Raw genomic sequence first — 24,461 nt, 5'->3', positions numbered from 1 at the left:
ATCTACACACAATACCCCATAATGACAAAGCAATTTATTAAAAAAAGCGAATTTATAAAAAATTTAAATGGAAATATCACATTTACATAAGTATTCAGACCCTTTACTCTGTACTTTGTTGAAGCACCTTTGGCAGCGATTACAGCATCAAGTTTTCTTGGGTATGATGCTACAAGCTTGGCACACCTGTATTTGGGGAGTTTCTCCCATTCTCTGCAGATCCTCTCAAGCTCTGTCAGGTTGGATGGGGAGCATCACTACGCAGCTATTTTCAGGTCTCTTCAGAGATGTTAGATCTCGTTCAAGTCCAGGCTCTAGCTGGGCCACTCAAGGATATTCAGAGGCATGTCCTGAAACCACTTCTGCGTTGTCTTGGCTGTATGCTTAGGGTTGTTGTCCTGTTGGAAGGTGAACCTTTGTCCCAGTCTGAGGTCCTGAGTGCTCTGGAGCAGGTTTTCATCAAGGATCTCTCTGTACTTTGCTCCGTTCATCTTTTCCTCAATCCTGACTAGTCTTGCCACTCTACCATAAAGGCTTGATTGGTGGAGTGCTGCAGAGGTGGTTGTCCTTCTGGAAGGTTCTTCCATCTCCACAGAGGAACTATAGAGCTCTATAGAGCTCTGTCTGAGTGACCATTGGGTTCTTGGTCACTCTGGCCAAGGCCTTTCTCCCCCGAATGCTTAGATTGTCTGGGTGGCCAGCTCTAGGAAGAGTCTTGGTGGTTCCAGATGTCTCCATAATTCATAAATGGAAGACCAATGTGTTCTTTCCAAATCATGTCCAATCAATTCAATTTAGCACAGATACTCCAATCACGTTGTTAATACATCTCAAAGATGATCAATGGAAACAGGATGCACCTGAGCTCAATTTTGAGTCTCATAGCAAAGGGTCTGAATACTGATGTAAATATGGTATTTCTGTTTTTTATATATTTTTTATACATTTGCAATATTATTTTAAAACCTTTTTTCACTTTGAAATGATGGGGTATTGTGTGTCGATTGCGGAGGAAAAATAGTTTAAAAATCTATTTTAGTATAAGGCTGTAACGTAACAAAATGTATAAAAAGTCAAGGGGTCTGAATACTTTCTAAAAGCACCGTAAGGGTAGTGTGTGCTAGCTTCCATTAACCAACACAGAAAGACCTCCCCAGCAGGTGTTAATACTATAGCTTTTTAAACAATTCATGAAGCTTGGAGCGCAAACCCCTGGTTGTATCTCAACTTTCCAAGCAGAAGTTGTAGTTACTGTATATTTTAGTTGGAAATGGTCTGATATTGTGATAGCCACATATTAAAATTGCTTTCTGAAATGTTGTTCTGGTTGTACAACTACTTGTTAATGGAAGCCCAAGCGGTTGTTTACTGTAGTTCAACAGAAGTCCTTAAGTTTTTATTATGAAATCTATACAGAAAAAACTGTTGCAAATACCATCATGTGGTCACATCCAACAAGACCAATATAACCAGAGGACAAAGCGGTCCATTCATTCCATCCACTGCAGGATTTTCTCACCATTTGCTGTTGTTATTTCAACAATGGTATGAATGCAGATGTTGTCTTGTACCACACCTTGCAGGGCAAAGGGAACAACCTTATCCCCCAGCAGAATAATAATACACCCTTTGCATAAGCAAATGACCCTGCCCCAAACTAATTAAAGCACCTGTATACTATGCTGAGCCCCTCCCAGCCATCTCCCAGCACTCATAAACATTACATCACAAAAACACACTGATAACGGACTACAGAATAGGCCCAGAGTCATGAGCACGGCCATTGGATTGGCACTGTAAGCACTGTATATATTATAGAGGAGCCACAATATTAAGAAACTGTCAGTACATCTCTACAGCCTTTTAGCAAACAAAATAGGCTTTCCAGCCTCCAGTGGCGATGCCTATGTAATGTAATCCGACACCAGAGTCACTGTTACCAGTGATGCCAACTTAGCAATTTTATTGCTAGATTTAGCAACTTTTCAGACTACCCTGGAAACCTTTATTTCAAACAGCACCTAGCAACAAATTTAGCTACTTTTAAAAATGTATTTGGAACTTTTAGTAACTTTTGAAAACTGACTCAAATGCTAAAATGCACAAATTTTCCCTCTAAATGACACAAAAACGATTTTCTCTGTCACACTCAGTCACAACACACGTGCCTGGCTGCAAAAGTGCATTGTGAGTGATGTCAGCAGCGGGCACTCAGCTCGTGCACAAGCAGCAGCAGGCCAGCAGCAATTTCAGTCAATTGCAAATCATTGTTGGCTGACTGCAGCAGCAGTAGTACGTGTTCGACGAGCCAAACCCAATGAATATAGTTGGTCACGAATGTTTGATCTAGAACATAACTTACAACATCAATCAACATGTCTTAATCAAAATTGTACAGCCAGAAGTACAGAAAAGAGTGTGAGTCTGTACCTGAACAAATGTCAAATCATATTTATTGCCGAGATGGCCAGTCAATTTGAATAACGTTATTGTGTATTCTACATAATGACACAGATTTACGTTATCAAGCAATGACATCACAATGTCATTTAGCAACAAATCAACCTGCCTCTAGCAACTTACCCTGAAAATTAGTTGGCAACACTGCTCGTTACTACATCTCATAAACGTATACCCAGTCGCTGACTGAACAGACTGAGATTCAGAAACATTGAAAAAACAATTTAAATACTGTCTTTTTAATTGACCTTTAAGAGAGGATTATTTAGCAATTATTACACATTTATTCAGTGTTTCATTGTAATACATTATAACTTTAATAAAAGCAGTAGCACTGTATTTAATGTATTTTAGATGGCTATTGGCTTATGCATTATAAAAGCCAATCTAACAACCTTTTTAGGCAATTGCAAGTTAGTGTCCGTCATACGTGTTCCCTCGAACCCCCCCTTCCCTAATTAGGCCTACGTGTTAATTAGCCTACTATTTCGTACAATATATCCCCCAAATATTAACTGGCAGCATTAGGCTACATATGTGTATTTAGTCTGTTTTCTCCCTACCTCGACTGCAGCAGAAGCTGATCCATTGGTGCTAAGCCTAGCATCATTTCTCAGTACAGTCACAGAACTCAGCAGAACCAGAATGTTTTGAAAATAAGTTTGTACATTTCACACATTTAGCAGCGTAGGCCTCGAGGCACCACCTTTTAACAATCCATGATCTGGGCTGACAGAGAGTCAGAGCGGGTGTTTTTACTGAGGCATGTTTGAGTTTGAATGTGACATTTTTTGTGACCTCAGCTCAGCCAATCAGAAAACCTGGCCGTCCCAAATGCTCCAATATATTATTGACAATAGAGAAATTGCACAAAAATCTTTCAAACCAAATCTTGACAGGCACATGGACCTCCTGCCATGTACGTTTTTTAATTATTTTGTTTTGTTTTTACCAGCCAGTCCAACAAAAAGATGGTCTGGCCCATCTGGCATTTGCTAGAATAGCCAGATGGACAATTTGCCTGTGTGAGGCTTGATTTATACACGGATGTTAGAGATAAAAACCGCACCAGAGCACCTGCTCTGGGGCCTCAGGTTAATCTAATTGTATAACTAGTTTGACATGAACCAAGCCTTTGGATTCAGAGCTATGTTTCTCTCAGGGCTCACTACAGTAAAGAAGACAAATAAGCTGAAGTCAAGAAAACAGCAGACAGCATTCCAAATGAGCAGCGTCTGTCTGTAGGCTTATTCACAATATCCCAGAGCAGAACTGTGTGAACTTTCTTCTTCCTCTTTGCATTATTTCCTTCCTAGAGCCACACTGTGGAAGTGAGCACATGTTTCCAGGCAACAGCTCCAGCACCAGGACAGAACGAGGATGTGGGAGGTTGAGGCTCAGAGAGCAAATCACTTGCAGGATTTATGCATGGTTTAAATTGGTTTATCCTTTCAGTAGGATCCCGCTCTGCCAACTTAAACCACCACCTCAGTCATCAGCAGGATATAAATCGGCAACTAGACTACATTAACACGTTTCCCCTGGCTTGTACAAGCTCAGAAATCTGTCATTAAGGGAACTTAAAAGGAGTTTGACTCAGTCCTTGTGCTTTAACCTCCAGCAAAGGCAGTTTCACAGTGGCAGCTCTCCATCCCTTTGATCTGGACAGGAAAACAGACACACACATATCAGATGACCCAATAACACATCAGAGCTCTGCCACATGTAGCTGGAGGCAGTGGTGGAAAAAGTACCCAATTTGTCATACTTGAGTAAAGTAAACATACCTTAATAGAAAATGACTCTAGTAAAAATGAAAGTCACCCAGTAAAATACTACTTGAGTAAAAATATATTTAACTATTAAAAGTAAATGGAATTGCTCAAATATACTTAAGTATCAAAAGTAAAATGATAAATAATTTAAAATACCTTTTATTTGACCTTTATTTAACTAGGCAAGTCAGTTAAGAACCAATTCTTATTTTCAATGACGGCCTAGGAACAGGTAACTGCCTGTTCAGGGGCAGAACGACAGATTTGTACCTTGTCAGCTCGGGGATTTGAACTTGCAACCTTCTGGTTACTAGTCCAACGCTCTAACCACTAGGCTACCCTACCTTACATAAATTCCTTCATGTTTTTTAGACAGGGGCATAATCCAACACTTAGACATAATTTACAAACAAAGCATGAGGGGCGGCAGGTAGCCTAGTGGTTAGAGCGTTGGGCCAGTAACCTGAAGGTTGCTAGATCAAATCCCGACCTGACAAGACACAAGTCTGTTGTTCTGCCCCTGAACAAGGCAGTTAACCCACGGTTCCTAAGCTGTCATTGTAAATAACAATTTGTTCTTAACTGACTTGCCTCGTTAATAAAATAAATGTGTTTTTAGTAAGTCTGCCAGATCAGAGGCAGTAGGGATGTTCTCTTGATAAGTACATGAATTGGAGCAATTTCCTGCTAAGCATTCAAAATGCTACTTGTATGGAGTAAGAAGTACATTCTTTTCTTTAGGAATGTAGTGAAGTAAAAGTAAAAGTTGACAAAAAAAAACGACTTAAGTAGTACTTTAAATTATTTTTACTTAAGTACTTTACACCACTTGCTGGATGCATATCATGACTTTCTTTACCCTCAAATTACTGTAAGGGTTAAAGTATAATTGTGTTTACAGAGCAACAACCCCTAAGCACTCCATCATTGTGTCTATGATCACAATAAATGGTCATCAAGTGTCATGGACAGAGTCCAGCAGTCCTTTTTCTGAAGAGTGGCACAGATCCTTCAGGTCTGATGGAGCTGTTCTCTTTGTGGCCAGCAACACAGTGTATTTATGTTTGTAGAGTGGTCTTATACAGATGTCAGGCTATCCTCCAGGACATGTGCTGTGTTCCTCTGGAACATGACACCTGTCTATTCTGAGCATGACTTCCCTGAAAGCTGCCTTACCGGCTCCTCTATTCCTTCCCTGTGGTCATACAGTGTCATATAAACCCCTCGGTGCCATTCTGAAATATGGAACAGAATCTTTGGATCCAATTGCCTCTGCTGACTGAATGTCTGTCTGACTGTCTGGGGGAATGTCAGTTACCAAAAAATCTGCCTTATGCAGTGTGCAGTCACTTCTCACTGTAAGAATCTTGATCTCACTCACATTATGAGGACCTCATGTTACTGTATGGTCTATTGGTGTAATGATTGCATTGAATATGGCATCATTCCAGTGTTTCCCTGATTTTTCAATGTTGATTTAAGAACACCAGAGCATTCTTTGTGTGGGATCTTTATACATGGCGAGAGTTCACTGCGTTTGTCAGCTATTTGCTCATTTATTTGTGTGAAATGAAGAAAAGAATGTGCCACTGGATGTGGTCAAACTATTGTGCTAAGTGGATTACATACTGACTGTCAAACTTCAAATAGCTGGACAGACATTATTTCTGTGCTTTGTGTGTCTGAAGTTTGTCCAGATAAATCTTTCTCCAAGTCCAAGAGGACATGTGGTTAACACACACTGCGTGGGTCAGACAGGCCTCCAGACGGCAGACAGCTGCTTCACCTCTCCAGCGCCTGCTTCTGTGTAAATTCATTATATTCTCCTCTCTAGATGAATGACATTCACTGGGACCGGACAGATAATGCAGTGTTTTTAACCGTGTCCAAGACGCTCTCCTTTGTTTTGGCACCACTGCCTGAAGAAGCAGCCAGATTTCTCAGAGTTGAGATAGTACAAGCGAGATATGGAGAGGGGCAAAGTTGTTGGCGGGATGCTGGAACATATGGTTTTCTTAGATTGTTGTTCAGCTCTGAGGCGTAATATCTGCTTATCAGGGGTTGAGGGCTTCCTTCCTGGTTTCCTTCAGTTCTCTCGGTAATTAACTGCATTACGTGTCATTCCCAGCCCTCACACTGTTTTCCTTTGAGTCGTCAGCTTCTCATTGTCTTTTGATAGCTTGAGGCTGTGTGGAGAAACACAGATGGACATCACGTCATTGTTTTGTGTTTTACTGGTCTAGCAGTATGTACTATATTGCTCAGTTTCTATGGCCATGGCTGATGCAGCAATAGGCCCACTTATTAAGTTATTGGCCAGTGTTTTCTGCCTAATACCATGCATTGCCTGGTTGGTTGTTATTAGACTAAGTCTTAATGCAACCTGACACTGGTGTTGTTGTAAAGGTATTTTAGGTGTTAAGGTGACCTGGGATTCTCCTCACTAAATGCGCTCCACTACAAGTCTCATTGCATTAATTAAATAGCTGGTGTTTGAATAATTGTTTTGTTCTCAAAGAAAATGTGCCGATTTATTTACAGTATAATGCGTATACAGGTATGTGTGTGTTTGAGGGAGTGTGTGTCTCTGGCTAGCTCCCTTTAGCTGTTCTGCCTTGGCAGGCCAGCTGTAACAGGTACATACTTCACATCTCGGGAATTCCTCCTCTGGAAACTGATAGCATGTACACTCATCCCTCTGAAAAATGTGCTGGATTACTTGAACTCAGAATAACCTTCAGGAGATATACTATATGCTATATACTGTAGCTCTGCCTCAGTTTCTCTGTAGAGTATACTCTGTCAGAGTCATGAGTCAAGTGTCTTTGAATAACAAAGTTATGAGAACTATTATCTAATACAATAACAGGTAACTGAGACACCCGTGCTGTATTGTGAAAGCACCAGTGATGGGATGGTTTGTTTGATTCATTGTTAAAAGGATATTACAGGCATAAAATGAGTAGCCAATGTTTGCAAATGGATTAGTAATTAGCCAAGTCATAGATGGGCAGATACGATTGTTAAAAAACAGGTATGATTGTTGAAACCTGTACAGTATGGTGAAATCGAGCGTCCAGGTTCGCGTAGAAACAGCTTGGAACGGCCATTGAGCCCAGCTGCGGTCTGCTCTTTGTGTCTCTCTTTCTCTCGCTCTTTCTCTCTCTCTCTCTCTTTTTTTTGTATGTGTGTTTTTTCGGGTGCTTTGTGGGATGGTGCTGTCTGCCTGCGGATTGCCTTTCCATGCGGTCAGATGGAGATCATGGGTGAGGTCATGGGATTCCATCTGGGACAATGTAGCCTCAGCTTTTCTAGCTGACCATACAGTGCCTTCGAAATGTATTCAGACCACTTGACTTTTTCCACATTTTACGTTAGTGCCTTATTCTAAAATAAAAAACTTAAATATCACATTTACATAAGTATTCAGACACTATACTCAGTACTTTGTTGAAGCACCTTTGGCAGCGATTACAGCATTGAGTCTTCTTGGTTATGACCCTACAAGCTTGGCACATCTTTATTTGGGGAGTTTCTCTCATTCATCTCTGCAGATCCTCTCAAGCTCTGTAAGGTTGGATGGGGAGCGTTGCTGCGCAGCTATTTCAGGTCTCTCCAGAGATGTTAGATCTGGTTGAAGTCCGATCTCTGGCTGGGCCACTCAAGGACATTCAAAGACTTTTCCCGAAGCCACTCCTGCATTGTCTTGGCTGTGTACTTAGGGTCGATGTCCTGTTGGAAGGTAAACCTTTGCCCCAGTCTGAGGTCCTGTGCGCTATGGAGCAGGTTTTCATCAAGGATCTCTCTGTACTTTGGTCCGTTCATCTTTGCCTCGATCCTGACTAGTCTCCCAGTCCCTGCCGCTGAAAAACATTCCCACAGCATGATGCTGCCACCACCATGCTTCACTGTAGGGATGGTGCCAGGTTTCCTCCAGATGTGATGCTTGGCTTTCAGGCCAAAGAGTTCAATTGTGGTTTCATCAGACCAGAGAATCTTGTTTCGAATGGTCTGAGAGTCTTTAGGTGCCTTTTGGCAAACTCAAAGCGGGCTGTCATGTGCCTTTTACTGAGGAGTGGCTTCCGTCTGGTCACTCTACCAGGTCTGATTTATGCTGAGATGGTTGTCCTGCTGGAAGGTTCTCCCATCTCCACAGAGGAACTCTAGATTCAGGTTCTTGGTCAACTCCCTGACCAAGGCCCTTCTCCCCCAATTGCTCAGCTCTAGGAAGAGTCTTGGTAGTTCAAATCATTTTCCATTTAAGAAGGATGGAGGCACTGTGTTCTTGGGGACCATCAATGCTGCATAAATTTTTTGGTATCCTTCCCCAAATCTGTGCCCAGACAAAATCCTGTCCCGGAGCTCTATGGACAATTCCTTTGACCTCATGGCTTGGTTTTTGCTATGACACGCACTGTCAACTGAGGGACCTTATATAGACAGGTGTGTACCTATCCAAATCGTGTCCAATGAATTGAATTCCTCACAAATACTCCAATCAAGTTGTAGAAACATCTCAAGGATGATCAATGGGAACAGAATGGACCTGAGCTCAATTTCGAGTTTCATAGCAAAGGGTCTGAATACTTATGTAAGTAAGGTATTTCTGTTTTCAATACCATTTTAAAATTTGCTAACATTTCTAAAAACATGTTTCGCTTTGTCATTATGGGATATTGTGTGTAGATTGATGAGGCAAAAACATTTATTTAATCCATTTTAGAATAAGGCTGTAACGTAACAAAATGTAGAAAAAGTCAAGGGGTCTGAATACTTTCTGAAGGCACCGTAAGGGCAGTGTGTGCTAGCTTCCATTAACCAACACAGAAAGACCTCCCTAGCAGGTGTTAATACTATAGCTCTTTAAACAATTCATGAAGCTTGGAGCGCAAACCCCTGGTTGTATTTCAACTTTCCAAGAAGAAGTTGTAGTTACTGTATATTTTAGTTGGAAATGGTCTGATATTGTGATAGCCACATATTAAAATTGCTTCCTGAAACGTTGTTCTGGTTGTACAACTACTTGTTAATGGAAGCCCAAGCGGTTGTTTACTGTAGTTCAACAGAAGTCCTTAAGTTTTTATTATGAAATCTATACAGAAAAAACTGTTGCAAATACCATCATGTGGTCACATTCAACAAGACCAATATAACCAGAGGACAAAGCGGTCCATTCATTCCATCCACTGCAGGATTTTCTCACCATTTGCTGTTGTTATTTCAACAATGGTGTGAATGCAGATGTTGTCTTGTACCACACCTTGCAGGGCAAAGGGAACAACCTTATCCCCCAGCAGAATAATAATACACCCTTTGCATAAACAAATGACCCTGCCCCAAACTAATTAAAGCACCTGTATACTATGCTGAGCCCCTCCCAGCCATCTCCCAGCACTCATAAACATTACATCACAAAAACACACTGATAACGAACTACAGAATGGGCCCAGAGTCATGAGCACGGCCATTGGATAACTGTGGTTGAACCATTGACAGAGCTCGGTAGGCGTTGCCTCTGGTTCTTGTTGATAGAGCAGTTCAGTGCTATGTGAGGCATGCAGCGTTGGAATGCGGTCTGTGGCTTGGCTGTCTCCAGAGAGAGGCCTATAGGGTTTTGTATCTGACACTGGGACAGGAGCCGGGGGTCACTATAGTGTGTGTATCAGCCTGGGGGACAAAAGTTGACACCCCTCCCACATTGTCCTCAATACGAGCTTGTATCCCATTATCCAGGATGAATGGCTATAAGGCAAAAAAACAACAACGAACAGGATGCAAGATATACAGCTAGTTTGGGCCAAACAGGATTCTGTAAGATAGGATGATTTTGTTTGCATGAGAACTGTTTTCAGTGACCACAAATAGTGCTCATGTTCCAGGAAAAATCTATATTTTGTAATTTTTTTCATTAGTCCATGGTATATAGTCCCAAAATGCATCATCATGAGTGACACTTTGCTTCTTGAAAATCCTATATCTTGAAAACTTGACTGCTGAAATGCAAAACATTTTGAGACTGTATCAACAGTGGACTAATGGAAAAAACTACCTGAAGATAGTATTTGGGTGCATTTTTCCTTTTAAGTATGCCTATTTAGAGTTGTTTGCCAAAACGCATCTCTGAAAGCTGTCTGAGAACAAAGACTTGGTTCAAGGACTTGACAACAGAAGACAAGTCTCATGTATGGAGTTGCTTATCATGTGTCAGTGACATCATAACACTTTTCTTAATGGACAGATGGCATATCGTTCTCTCAACAGCTGCTGCACAGTGGAAGAGGAGAGGTGGTGTCACTCGGCCCAACTCCAGTAGGCAGCAGAGCAGATACACTGCATGACCCTTTGCTGCTATAACAGCCTCCACTCTTCTGGGAAGGCTTTCCATTAGATGTTGGGACATTGCTGCGGGGACTTGCTTCCATTCAACAACAAAAGCATTAGTGAGGTTCTTCCACACTGATCTCAACAAACCCTTTCTGTATGAAGCTCGCTTTGTGCACGGGGGCATTGTCATGCTGAAACAGGAAAGGGCCTTCCCCAAACTGTTACCACAAAGTTGGAAGCACATAATTGTCTAGAATGTTATTGTATGCTGTAGCATTAAGATTTCCCTTCACTGGAAGTAATGGGTCTAGCACGGAACCATGAAAAACAGCCCCAGACCATTAGTCCTCCTCCACCAAACCTTACAGTTGGCACTATGCATTCAGGCAGGTAGCGTTCTCCTGGCATCCGCCAAACCTAGATTTGTCTGTTGGACTGCCAGATGGTGAAGCGGGATTCATTACTCCAGAGAATGCATTTCCACTGCTCCAGAGTCCAATGGCGTTAAGCTTTCCACCACTCCAGCTGATGGTTGGCATTGTACATGGTGATCTTAGGCTTGTGTGTGGCTGCTCGGCCATGGAAACCCATTTCATGAAGCCCCAGACTAACAGTTATTGTGCTGACTTTGCTTCCAGAGGCAGTTTGGAACTAGTGAAGTTACGCGCTTCAACACTTGGTGGTCCCATTCTGTGAGCTTGTGTTGCCTACCACTTCGCGGCTGAGCTGTTGCTGCTCCTGGATATTTCCACTTCACAATAACACCACTTACAGTTGACCGTGGCAGCTCTAGCAGGGCAGACATTTGACAAACTGACTTGTTGGAAAGGTCACATCCTATGATGGTTGAAAGTCAGGTTGAAAGTCACTCAGCTGTTCATTACGGGCCATTCTCCTGCCAATGTTTGTCTATGGAGATTGCATGGCTGTGTGCTTAATTTTATTAACCTGTCAGCAATATGTGTGGCTGAAATAGCCCGAATCCACTCATTTGAAGGGGTGTCCACACACTTTTCTATATATAGTGTTCCTCCCCCAGGCCCTGTAGTGTTAGTTGAGTGGGGGACGGCACTGCAGCAGGTCCTGTTGGGCTGGGCTCACCTCTCCCATGGCCAAGCCCAGCACAGGCCAGCCCTCTCCATGGATGATTTGAATATCAAATGACTGCTGTTCCCAAACCTCACAGAAGCCATGATCTCCACCCAAAACGTTCCCATATTTTAGAAGAAGTTTCCATGTTTTGCTTTGATGTTGTGCTCTGGTGTGGATTCCCTGGCATGATTTTCAAATGTTTGATTAGTGGTTTTTGAAGGAGGGGATTGGGTTATTTTTCTTGTGTCAGTTTCATTTTTCAATATATGGTGCATGAGGGTAATGCTTAAAGTAAAATCATAATTAATGAAGAGTTTTCAGTTTCTCTCAGTTAAGGTGTGGCCTGAGTACCACCCTGGCCACTCAATGATACAGAGAGGTTGTCCTCAAACTAATATTCTGTTTCACTTTTATCCTTCGGACCTGTCGAGACATCAATACTATCTTAGGGAATTCAACGGCTTTGAAATACTACGGGAAGCGGAGAAAATACACAGCTCTCAACGTGGTCTCAGAGCATTTCGTATTATTATGTATTAGTACGTAAATTACGTAAATGATTATATTATTACGTAAATCTATGGACATTACATTTAGTGTGTGTTACATTTCATATGGTATGTATTAATTTGTAGATGTTTCTATGATATGTTTAGAATGACAATTCATTGATAAATTACGTATTGCAATTCGTACAATATGTTATGAATTTGCAAAACATACAATATGTTATGCATTTGCTAAACCTCTAATATGTTACAAATTCCCATGTGTTGTGGCTAATGTTATCTAGGTGGCTAATGCTAACATTTGTTTTTTAGGGGTTAAAGTTAAGGTTAGGTTAGGGTTAGCTAAAAGAGTTAAGGTTAGGGTTAGGAAAAGAGTTAGCTAAAATGCTAAGTAATTGCAAAGTAGCTAAAAGTAGTAAGTAGTTGCAAATCTGCTAATTAGTAAAAATGCATATCACTCATACTAATTTGAGTGTCCCAGTTGTACACTTACTACATAATGTATACCTATGAGACCAGTCTACAACTCTAGGTAGTATATCCAGGGGTAGGAGATGTCCCTCTTCTGCAAATTATTATTATTAAAAAAAATATATATATATATATATATATTTTTTTTTACATCTGTCCAGTTTTCAGCTGGAGGGCGAAAGCCACAAGACAAGCACTTTTTTCTCCCTGATTAGCAGTATGTCCGTGTCCACTAGTGCCAAGTCAGTGATGTGCAAACAGGCATGGCCCGAACTGTCTGACCTCAATGAGCTGTCTGGTATTTTTATCCATAGTTTTGGTCATTAGAATGAAACAAACTGTTTTTTCTCGATGGATGCCATGATTCATTATTGTGTTGATATTCTCTGTGTTACTGTATGACCTCCTGTGTGTCATTTAGTTCATAGAAATGGGAGTACTGCATGTTTTGAAACAGGTTTCTATTTTGAGCTTTTGAACTTGAGCTGTGACTTTTGGAAATGTGTACTCTTTTACAGTCCATTGTTGTCCAGAAATGAAGACAATCGTTATCCCAGGATCTATCTATAAACAATCAGTTAGTATGGCATGCTGTATTAGTTTGTTAGCAAGTAAAAATGCTTTCTATGAGAGTTCAAACACATCTATTCTTACATTGGAAATGTTACAATGCATTATCTAATGCCAAATGTTTAAATTTGTAAGTCATTGATTTGAAGCAAAATAAATGCAATGAAACCTGTTCTGTAGAAAACCAGTGATTGTTGCAGGCTGCCCTATATGAACGAGTCTATTCCCTCTGTGATTATTCTGAAGAAGGCCATTGAAAGTCGAAACGTCAACCTTTTAAACTTTTTTTTATTTTTATGGAGGGTTGCCCCTTTTCCTGTCCAATATTTGACTGTTTTAAACAATTTTCCACTGTTCCATACAGCCATCTGTTAAGGATTCTACACTTCTAAAGGCCGTGCGATGACATCAGACTCAATATGTTTTCTCTGTACCTCCTCAGATTGGGCATGACCATGGGGGCCAGGCTGTGGGTGTAGCCACTGAGACAGCCGGGGGAGAGCGAGAGAGGAGGAAAGGCAAGCCAGCACCAGCCAAGCAGCCTGCACTCCCACTGGAGAAGATGGGGGAGACAGAGGAGGAGAAGGACCAGGCAGGGAAGCTGTTTGAGAATTTCATCCAAGCCTCCACCTGTAAGGGCACCCTGCAGTCCTTCAACCTCCTGTGCAGGCTGCTGGATCTAGACCCTCAGGACCATGAGACGTTCTACTGTAGTCTGAAGACCAGGCTCACCTCCTGGAGGGCCAAGGCCCTCTGGACCAAGCTGGACAAGAGAACCTGCCACAAGGAGTATAAGAAGGGCCAGGCTTGTGTGGGCACCAAGGTAAAGTAACAGCCACTCACCGTGACATTCAAATAACACTTGCTTTGTATCATACAGAGGTGTTGAATATACCTTTGGTATTATTGGCACAGAGCTCTGTTGCATGGAAGTCTTTGGAGACAAAAGAGACAAAGAACTCCAAGACCATCAGCGTGAAAATGGTCTTGACAGTGCCCAGTGCACACCCTACAGTAGTTTGAAATAAGATCCCAATATATTCATGTGGAAGTAATATGTATGAATGTTTTGCATTTCACTTCTCGTGGTGTAACTGTGAGTTGTATGACTGGTCTGACCCATTGGCTTATGATTAATCCAGAGTCACAATAGTGAGGTGTGACTGATTCTCTGCATTTTTCCCAGCTGTAATCGGTTTTAGACATTCGGCAGTTTGTCCTTCCTTAGTAGAGAAGTGCTCTGCCATTGTGGAGGGTAGTGACATAGGCAACGTCATGGTCATCACTTTAAACTGTATCTGTCAGGACACATTAAATCCTCTACTATCCTTTACTGCCGCTGACGCATATAAACAGCTGAGAAAGTGTGTTCTTTTCTTCTGATCAGACAGAACTCAATGTTCATCTCAGCACACACACACACACACACACACACACACACACACACACACACACACACACACACACACACACACACACACACACACACACACACACACACACACACACACACACACACACACACACACACACACACACACACACACACACACACGTTCACAATCAAACAAACACACACAGACACTTAAGACATCAGCATGCTTCAGGTCGGTTGGTGCCAGTTCGAACTCACCTAGGCGAACCGAACAAGCGTGCTCACATAGTCCCTTGAAAAACTAGAAAAGAAGTGGCAGTGGTACTGTTTGTACATTTTGTAACCCCATAGCCAGTATATACTTCCTCAAAATAGTCCGAATTAATCTAAGATAACTCAACAAATCTGCCATTAATTTTGACGTTTTTGCAGAGGATATCTTAGTTGGGCAATTTTACATCTAAGATGTTTTGTTGCAGATGCAGCATTTCTCTAAATGTGTCCGTACAGCCGAAAACCCCCTCCAAAACGAACAAAAAAACACCACAAAATGTCATCCTAATATATTCACAAACTCTTCCGAACTGTTTCGGCTGGGAAGCATGCCAATGCCTTTACTGTAACCCCCCCCCCCCCCTCCATCACTTCTGCGCTATCCTCATTCCTCCTCATCCACAGCTCTACAGAGTGTTGCCTCTTACATCACCCTCAATCAGTCACCAGAATACTTTCATAACACACATCCACAGACAGCATCACTCAGCAAGTGTGATTATTTTCCTTGGTTCTACTGAGGGGGCAGTGTTCTTTATTGGGCCCTCCTAAAAGGTTGGAACCATGCCCAGATTGTTATTAAAGTGTGTTTTATGTTATCCAAAATAAGACAGCTTTTTACTAGTTCTCTCTGATACTAACTATAAAGCAGGTTGGAACACCATATACCCCCTTGATCTGAGAGTATGCCATGATTAGGTGCTATCCCAGTTCTATTGAACCCTTCATTAAAGTGTCTGATTGTCTTTAGTCCCGTGCCAAATAGTTTCAGCTAGGTTTCCTCAGTCTGACAAGCCACAGGACAGCGTAGAATGGTCTTATTTATCAAAGTAATAAAACAGATGTACAGTCTCTTGGCTCTGGGTAATTAACCATACTGTTGGTACAGTAGGAGAGACTCACGTAAGTATTTGATTTACGCTGGCTGTGTGGATGGAAACAGGAATGACCTTGTAAAAAAATTGAGGCTAGAATTCAACTTACCCTCATTTCTTACGTTTCAAGTCTGTTTACAGAATAAGAGATTTAAGGAGTAAAATAATTGACGGACATCTCCCACAGCATATGGCTCTCCTGTTGTGATTAATTGCGGCCCACCTGCCACAACTTGATAAATGACTTTACTTTACTTTCTTCACAAGGAGTGGATGGCGTAAGCGATGCGTTAGGGTTTGGTGGTGGTTCACAGGGAATAATAATGTTTTAGCATTCCTCACCCAGCCTCCAAATGCCTGCTGGAGATACAATCTGTATAGGATATGAAGTCATCCCCAGTTTGTTACTGCATACAGCTGCCTATAATACTAATGACACACACGTACTGTTGGTTTCTTATATATACATTTTTAATAAGGAACACAGTGAAGGCCCGTATTTATTTTTTAAAATATGAAGCAGATACACTGAACAGAATGGTCACATGTTACTGGGCTTAGTCTCTTTCGCTGATTATGCTGTTAAATGTAAGCGCTTTAGGCCTATTGAAGTGGCTTCTTGAGCCGGAGATCTGACAAGCTTATTTTATTAGTATCAGAGTTGCTTTGTGCTCGTCTCATCCGAGAGGTCTGGAGAAGTGAGCTGAAGTGGGAAGAGGCCCAGTGAGAGAGACGGTTAGTTTTCCAGGGCGGTGCCGCTGTCCAGTGCCAGATTCTATGGAAACTATTTGAACCGGCTATGTCCTGAAGGTGAGCTCCTGACCTGCAACTCAGCGCCAGTATACCTCAGCAAAATACAGACACTGTTTTCTATTAAGGGACTGATTTGTCTGTTCTCTGCATTTTTAAGTCTTATAGTTATCAGGCAATCAAACTCCACGTTATGACACATACTATCATTGCAATAAGAGCCTAGTTAAATCATACGGCAAATAGCATGATCATTTGTGGTCTCAGTTGTGCAAACAGAAAGCTCCTTGAGCTCGGCCATATGTTTGGAATGGCTTTGCATTCATGAAATGCCTTCAATCATAAGTGCTACATTTCACTTCCTTTTTCTTACGTGAACTGTTATGCCTGTATGATGCTGGCACATACCTCATGTATGAAGCACATGGAAACGTTTTCATTGTGTTGTTGTTTATTGCCTTGTTATTCAGTTCCCCAGTCTCCTGCCCTTTAGACTAAACTACAGTGAAGACATGAACTCTTTACTTCACTACCCACTGAATGCGGGTTAGAATTAAATACAGAACAACTGTTTTTTAAGGATTATTTCCCCCCTCATTGTAGAGGAGCTCCCCTTTATAACAGGTTGTCTTTGTCAGGCTCGTAAATCTCACCCTAGATGGCCCAACATTGAACAGTGTGTCATCAACATTTCCATGCTTGGCATCCTCCCATGCCAATTGTGACATCTTGACAGATGGACCTATTTTCCCTTAATTATATGGTTTGATACTGTGGAAAATTGTGCTTCCACTGAGCAAATAATTCACTCTATGGAACCTTCTACGGTATGATTTGAAAGTTCAGAGACACACTGTGCCCTCCTTGCCTGTTTCCCAGGCCTATTTCATGCCCAGACACGAGTATTGCTCCTTTTCTCCTGTTCTAATTCCCATGAAATCCCAGATGGCTGTCTGAGAGGGTTGCCAGTTCATGTTGTGACTCTCCTGGTGGTCTCTCTCAGTGGATTGAGTACCTTAAGTCTGACGTTTTGTCCTAAAACAGCGTGAGCCATCACCGTGCGCTGGGCCAAGCTAGTGAGGCATCACATCATGTCTGCAGGTGCACAGGCTCCGCTCGCTCGCTCACTCACACACACAGTCAGTTTGTTTTACTCCGGTGAAGCCAGAATAAGCATGTGTGTTAAGGAGCTCCACTCAGCCTAGTGTTTGGGGGTGTTCCTGTCAATCTACCACCAGTCAGCTAATGTCTTAGACCTTAGAGGACATACTATACTCCTTAAAGAGATATAGCTGTAGAGTTTAACGAGTCATTTGTACTCATTCAAAAACAGTGCAGTTATGGAGGATAAGGTTTGGTTCAGCAGTATCCTATAGTCTTGAGCTCTATAGATTGATCAGGATTCCAGGAGACAATAATTGCCAGCTGCCTGACATTGTGTCCATTTGATAAGCATGTTTGAGTTGGCCTCCAGTGTACATTCTGCATGAAGTGAGGATGATAAACTGTGTGCAGTAATGTAATGAACGGGAGAGAATGAAAGTTGAGGCAGGGGGCGGGGTCTTCCACTCCTGGTGAGGGTGAGCGGGTGAGGTCACAGGTGGGGGACAGACAGGAAGTAGCTGTGATCTGACTCAGCAGAACTGCAGTGGGCCCTCAGGAAGCCCTCCCATCTGCGATAACACAGCACCGCATAGAAACAGGGAAAACAAACCGCTCATCTCTCATAGCACCATAGAGACAGACTAAAACAAAAGTAATGCTTTGATAATGATTATCTAGTTCAAATCAGGTTTGATAATACCCCACATTGTGGGATGTGTGGTTAGGCACATCTGAATAAACTGAGCTAATGTTGTTCTGTGTTTGTGAATAAGGCATTGTTCCATATTTTTTTTCTTTTTCCTCTGTGGCGGTGATGCTTAACACACCTGGCACGTCTCAGTGACTGTCTGATTCTTCTGACAATGGTTAAAGAGCCCATTCACTTGAATCACTCCTCGTGATGAAAATAACTGGACCATTCCTGTTCAGACACAGCCACGTGCAGCCACCTGGGTTTGGCTAGTATACTTGATGAGTATTGAATACCTCATACTCTTACCCCTGTCATGTTCTCCTTCGCCTTCTGATGACACCCTGCAGCAGACTCACACACGCAGAATGAGAAAACAGAATGACTAAAGCCCAATATTTTTTTTATTGCCGGGAGCAGCGGTACCATTTATGGTGTGATCTGGGCAGCTGGCACGTTTAGCTCTGTAAACAGCACCCTGGGAGAGAGCGGGAGAGAGAGAGGGGTGGGGATAGAGGGGGGAGAGAAAGTGAAGGAGAGAGAGTGGGAGAGGGAGAACGAGAGAGAGAGAAGGATAGAAAGCTAGAGAAAAAGAGAGCGAGTATACCCCATTCAGCACAGAGCTACAGTATACAAACATGATAAGGCCCCCGAAGCTGGGGCTGAAACACGACCGTGTCACAATATTGATCAGATTGACACCTCCTGTGCGTTCCTGTGGCTCTTCAGGCAAACACATAGGGTGACAGGAAGTGAGTCCCGCTGTTCAAATATACTGCTGGCCCTCCCTGCACACAGGGGGGATTTAGAGGTCAGGTGTGTGGGTTGACTGGGCTGGGGAGGAAATAAGGGATCTAAAATGAAAAGGTCACAGTTGGCTGAGATGGCTGAGCCTGGTTGAGAGAGGCTCTGATTGGTTATAGGGTTAAGGAAACAGGAAGCCACCCAACTCGTTGGCCACTGCAGGGGCTACTGTCTGACTCAGGAGTGGTTGGATGGTGAGATGATTCCTCCGAAGAACTAACACTCCAAAAAAGTTCCTTCTCATCCTTTCTAGAAGGCTGGATGAAGTCATGTTCTCACCACACATTCTCAGAAGGATCCTTTAAACCAAAATAACTGACTTCATGCATATTTGAGTGAGGCAGATGAGTGAGGCAGATGCATGAATCATGTCTTTGATAGGACTAGGCTGTAATAAGGATCTACGGTTGAGGTAATGACACATACTCTCCCAGCGCTGGGTCAGAGTAACACACAACATACTGTAACCATAAACATCCACCCCAGGCACTTTACTTGGCAATATACAGTAAACACTCAACTCATCCCCTCATATTTAATCTGCTATTGAGTATGTCTACAGGTTAAAACAATGATTCTATTTTCAGTAAGTATTATTTATGATGATGATTAGGCACGTACAGTACATGATCTCTTTGGCAGGCATATGGTTATGATGCACACATGTATCGTATTTTGTGTAACAGAAATGTGACTATGAAATACAATTTTGAGTCCTTTATTTGCACTCATAATGATAATGGTGTCCCTCTGTCATTCTTGTCCCTGCAGTGCCTGATTATTGGGGGAGGTCCATGTGGCTTGCGGACGGCCATCGAGCTGGCTCTGCTGGGGGCCAAGGTGGTGGTGATTGAGAAGAGGGACACCTTCTCCAGGAACAACGTGTTGCACCTGTGGCCCTACACCATCCACGACCTCAAGGGCCTCGGGGCCAAGAAGTTCTACGGCAAATTCTGCGCTGGAGCCATAGACCACATCAGTAAGTACTTTTACATGTGGGGTAAGCATCTCATCAGGAAACCTTTCCGCCCGTACAGCCATAGCAGTTATTATTATTAAGTGCCATTTCCCATAGCCCGACATGTACTTACATTTGCAATGGAATATTTTGCTTATCGATATTGTTTGATTCAGCTTATTGTATCCTCTTCCCCTCCAAAGCAATTTTTTGTCTGGTAGCCTTGATGCTGCCAATCCCTTCCATTGCATAATGTCAAGGTTGTGAGCCATAGAAGGTGAACCTTCCATCTGCTCTTAGCTACAGAGATACAAAGCAGAGCTGCCAACTGCGGGTGTTGAAGGCAAATCTTTCTACAGCTCTCAAGTGACAGAGGCCAAAGGCCAAGTTTTGTTGTGTGTATAATGTGTAAATGCATGGATACCGGTGCAGTGTGCATGTACTAGGTACTGTATTAGATGGTGCAGAAAATACAGCTGGGTTTCTTGCATGGTTCTAAGAACTTCTAATTCTTGTCTGTGTTTGCCAGGTATTCGTCAGCTCCAGCTCATGCTGCTGAAGATCGCCCTGCTCGTAGCTGTGGAGTTCCATGTCAATGTGGAGTTTGTCAAACTGCTGGAACCTCCAGAGAACCAGGAGAATGACGGTGAGTGACAGCCCACTTACAGGCCGTCACTTACAGTAGCTGTATGTCCATTGAGCTCCATCAACATTGGCCTAGTACCAATCAACCCATCATCCCTGCTCCTTCCTGCTAACCATTAAGGGTGTTTTGGATGCAGTTCAGGGGTTCAGGCAAGGGCTAGGTTACAGCATTTGGTACCAGACTTCCAATATCTGACAGGTTAGCTGGGGTTGAAGGGCTTCATGCAATGCATTTGGAGAACATCAACAGTGCACCTTAACATGAGCCTTGCATCAGCAACAGTCAGTAAGACAACAGTCAGTAAGACAACAGTCAGTAAGACTGTTGCAGATTATTTTAATTTGAGCCAGTTTGCTACAGCAGGAAAATAATCATGCAGCAACAGGAAATGTGAATTGTTATGTGGATTATAATTAATGGACATTTTTGTAGAGGTTGATACATTTTTCTTCAGGGAAAATCAAGTCTGAAATTTCAAAGTGGAAATGACCAACTTCAGAAGCCTTTTGAAAAACCTCAAATATACTACAAGTTTAAAATGTCCTACATTGCAGGAAAGTTCTCCTGCAACAGGGTAATCAAATTAAGATCCTACATCTGTATGTAGCTGCCCAGAGGATCCCAACACAGTATATTCTCTCCCACACCATAGCATTCCACTGCTTTACATCACTGTACCTTGAGCGACAGGGAGTTACTGAAGTCCATAACTAGTACCTTTTGGAGTAGTTCTGCCTCCCCATTCAACAGTGTATCTCCTTGGCAACCAGCAGTAAACAGCAGCACTGTTACAGTAGTGCACTGATCACCCTTTATTTGATATTTGCATTCCCATGGAAATCAAAATGTTTAAAAGTCATAATCATTGCTTCACCATTCCTATTCAGCTGCTAATGGTTAGCAACCTCGCCAGATGCTAATGTTATTTTATGGTTGCTGCTGAGCAAAGCACACAGTACATTCAGTGAGCAGAGCAGACCTAGTGGCTTTGTTTAAGGAGCAGCAGAGCCAAATTACGGCCATGGAAGTTAATTAAGAGCTGATTCGCCAGTGTAATTACAACCGTGCCACCTCGGCTAAGTTCTTATAACAGTACAGTACTAGCTGCTTCAAGATGTGAACACTGCAGGGTGTGTGGTGATGTGGCGCCGAGCTGAAAGGCTGGCTATCTGAAATACCTCTACACTTGACCCCCCCTCCCTCCTACAGAGCTTTGTTGATTGGACTCCTGGACTGGAGGTCATTAGCTATCCCATGTGTGGCCTCGACAGCGACGTCAACCAACTGATAAAAACAAGAGTCTTTACTAAATTTGGATACAGAATGGTCCCCCTACTTTTGCTGTCACAGGGTGCTCGGTGTCCTTGACATGATGGAATGCATTTTTGACATGGTGATATTACACAGCGGATAGACAGCCAACCCAAAGTTGCTGGGGTCTCACACTGCCTCTGTGGCTGACATCATTCACCACATTTGATCCACTACGTGCTAAAATGTTGTAATGTATTGAATTATATAATGTAGATGGTTAACACCCTGGTATCAATTATACAGTACAAGTGAGACTGACATTTTTATTTATTTATTTGATTTGTTATTTAACCAGGCATGTCAGTTAAGAACAAATTCTTATTTACAATGACGTGCTAGGAACAGTGGGTTAACTACCTTGTTCAGGGGCAGAACGATAGATTTTTACCTTGTCAGCTCGGGGATTTGATCTAGCAACCTTTCGGTTACTGGCCCAACACGCTAACCACTAGGCTACCTGCCGCCCCACATTGATCAATATCTTATATAATTACTGCACGGTATAATCTGCTGAGTTAAATTACACAATGTGTGTGACCTCTGTGTCAGCCTCTTTGTTGAGAGCTGTCAGGATTAGCAAACCCTTTTCCCCACTGGTGTTGATAGGCACCATAAATATTGTTCCCCAGAAATAACAGGCCGAAAGAGCAACCAAGTAAATATTGTGTCTGTTTCTCTAGCCCGTGTCCTCTCATTCTCTCTATCTGGGTTGAACTCTACCCGTTTGTATACTGATAAGTATGTTTGTTTGAGGTGTGTGTCCCTGTGAATGTGGAACTGTACTGACCCTCTCTCCCCTCCTCTCCTCCCTTCCTGCTCTCTCTCCTCTCCTGTGTCTGTGTTTCAGGGCCTGGCTGGAGAGCTGAGATCAGGCCTGCCGATCACCCCGTGGCAAACATTGACTTTGACGTGGTGGTGGGGGCTGATGGGAGGAGAAATACCCTGGAAGGTGAGAACTCTGGAGGGATGGGATGGTTGTATCCATGCAGAGTATATCTACATACCGTTAATGACCTGACCCCAGACACAGGATATGGTGATATGGTACTGTATATGATATCATGTGATGACATCCGTGGAATGGCTCTCTCTGAGATTGCTCAATATGTTTACTAAACACTACTTGCTCCAAAGCTAAATTTAGCTACAAGTTAAAATGCAGTTGGATATTATCTGGAGGGCCTTCAAACATAATTTCTATATTGAAAAGTATGTTTTACGTAGTTTTGTTGGCAGTAGCTTGTTTCAAATAATATCCAGGACACCTTTCTCATATCATTATTTTGTTTGGATAGCAGCCTAACAACTGTAACTAAGAAACATACGATTGTTATTGGCTGCGGCTTTTGGCTACACAAAGCATCCATTTAAAAAAAGCATAGTCTCATCCAAGAAAGTTAGGAAGCCATAAAATCAAGCTCGCCTCGGTAAAACGATACCCTATGTCATTAATCTCTCCTTCAAAGGGCAAGGTTACACATGAAATCACCATATCGTTGCAATAAAAAAGATCTGGGACCCTGTTTGTGTCGTCATCTGGATGCTGTTCAACAGTTGATGCAGGCATGCAGGACTCTCCCTCACAGATGCCTGTCATCTCCTCACCAATCCACATCAGATGCTTATTCCTAAAAAGGGCATTTTCTGTCTCCAAACAATGAGGCGTTTAGGTCATCGTCTGATGACGAAAAGCCTGAGGCAAACTTTCTTTTTAGAAGTCCTTCTACTTTTGAGCTGCCATGCAAGCCCTGTCTGAGAGGAGGGTTAAATATACCGCAATCTGTTCTGTACCCAGTTAATCGTCTGAGAGGAACACAGCTGCATTGGAAAGAGTGATGTGGGGGGGGGGGGAATGCCCCAGTGAATTAGCAGTGACCGTAATGGAACATTTCTGGCTCATATTAAAATGCTACCGCCTAGAAAAGCATCTCTCAGAAGCTCATACATTATTTTGTAGGAGGAAGAGAGGCTGAACACATTAGAACATTCATCTCCCTTTCCTTCCTGTGTCACAGGTCTAGAAGTAATGTTGATGTATTTTCCTTCGCTAAAGGGCTTTGGGACAGAACCCTCCTCTTCCCCAGGACAGTTATACGCATACTAACATGTGGCCTGTGGGACATACATCCTGGAGTGACTTATCCCGGGTATTGGCTGTGGTTGGTTGCCTTTTCCAGGCTTTAGGAGCTTCGGTAGAGCTTTGACACCACAAAGAGACTTTTAAAAAAATGATATCACCATATTCTCTTTCACAAAGGCAAGGTTTTGCATGCCATTTAAAAAGTCAGACAGCTTTTTATAAAACTGTAACTGTGAGAATAGCAGCAACAGGAACCCAAGTGAATAGCAGTCTGGCATTAAAAGTCTGAGCCCATGCTTCAGTCTATTTTAAGGCTTGCCTGCGGTTATGTTTGGCCATAGATAGGACACAGAAAGTTCAAATGAGCCTCTAAAATAAAATAAATTCAGG

General features: G+C 42.5%; 1 protein-coding gene across 13 annotated transcripts in view; it reads left to right on the top strand.

The window, feature by feature from the left end:
- The window catches only part of LOC109887421 (F-actin-monooxygenase MICAL2-like), a 46,697-nt gene that overhangs the window by 4,187 nt on the left and 18,049 nt on the right, over positions 1 to 24,461 (top strand). For all 13 annotated transcript variants that reach the window (XM_031810819.1, XM_031810802.1, XM_031810813.1 and 10 more), the window contains exons 2-5: positions 13,644 to 14,024; positions 19,845 to 20,052; positions 20,561 to 20,677; positions 22,839 to 22,940. In XM_031810819.1, coding sequence (XP_031666679.1) covers positions 13,764 to 14,024; positions 19,845 to 20,052; positions 20,561 to 20,677; positions 22,839 to 22,940 — 688 coding nt within the window. In that variant the 5' untranslated portion in view covers positions 13,644 to 13,763. The remainder of the gene's footprint in view (positions 1 to 13,643; positions 14,025 to 19,844; positions 20,053 to 20,560; positions 20,678 to 22,838; positions 22,941 to 24,461) is intronic.

The sequence above is a fragment of the Oncorhynchus kisutch genome, linkage group LG3 (assembly GCF_002021735.2).
Source record: "Oncorhynchus kisutch isolate 150728-3 linkage group LG3, Okis_V2, whole genome shotgun sequence".
NCBI lineage: Eukaryota > Metazoa > Chordata > Actinopteri > Salmoniformes > Salmonidae > Oncorhynchus > Oncorhynchus kisutch.
Note: the sequence above shows the minus strand (reverse complement) of the source record. Positions and strands in the feature narration are given on the sequence as shown.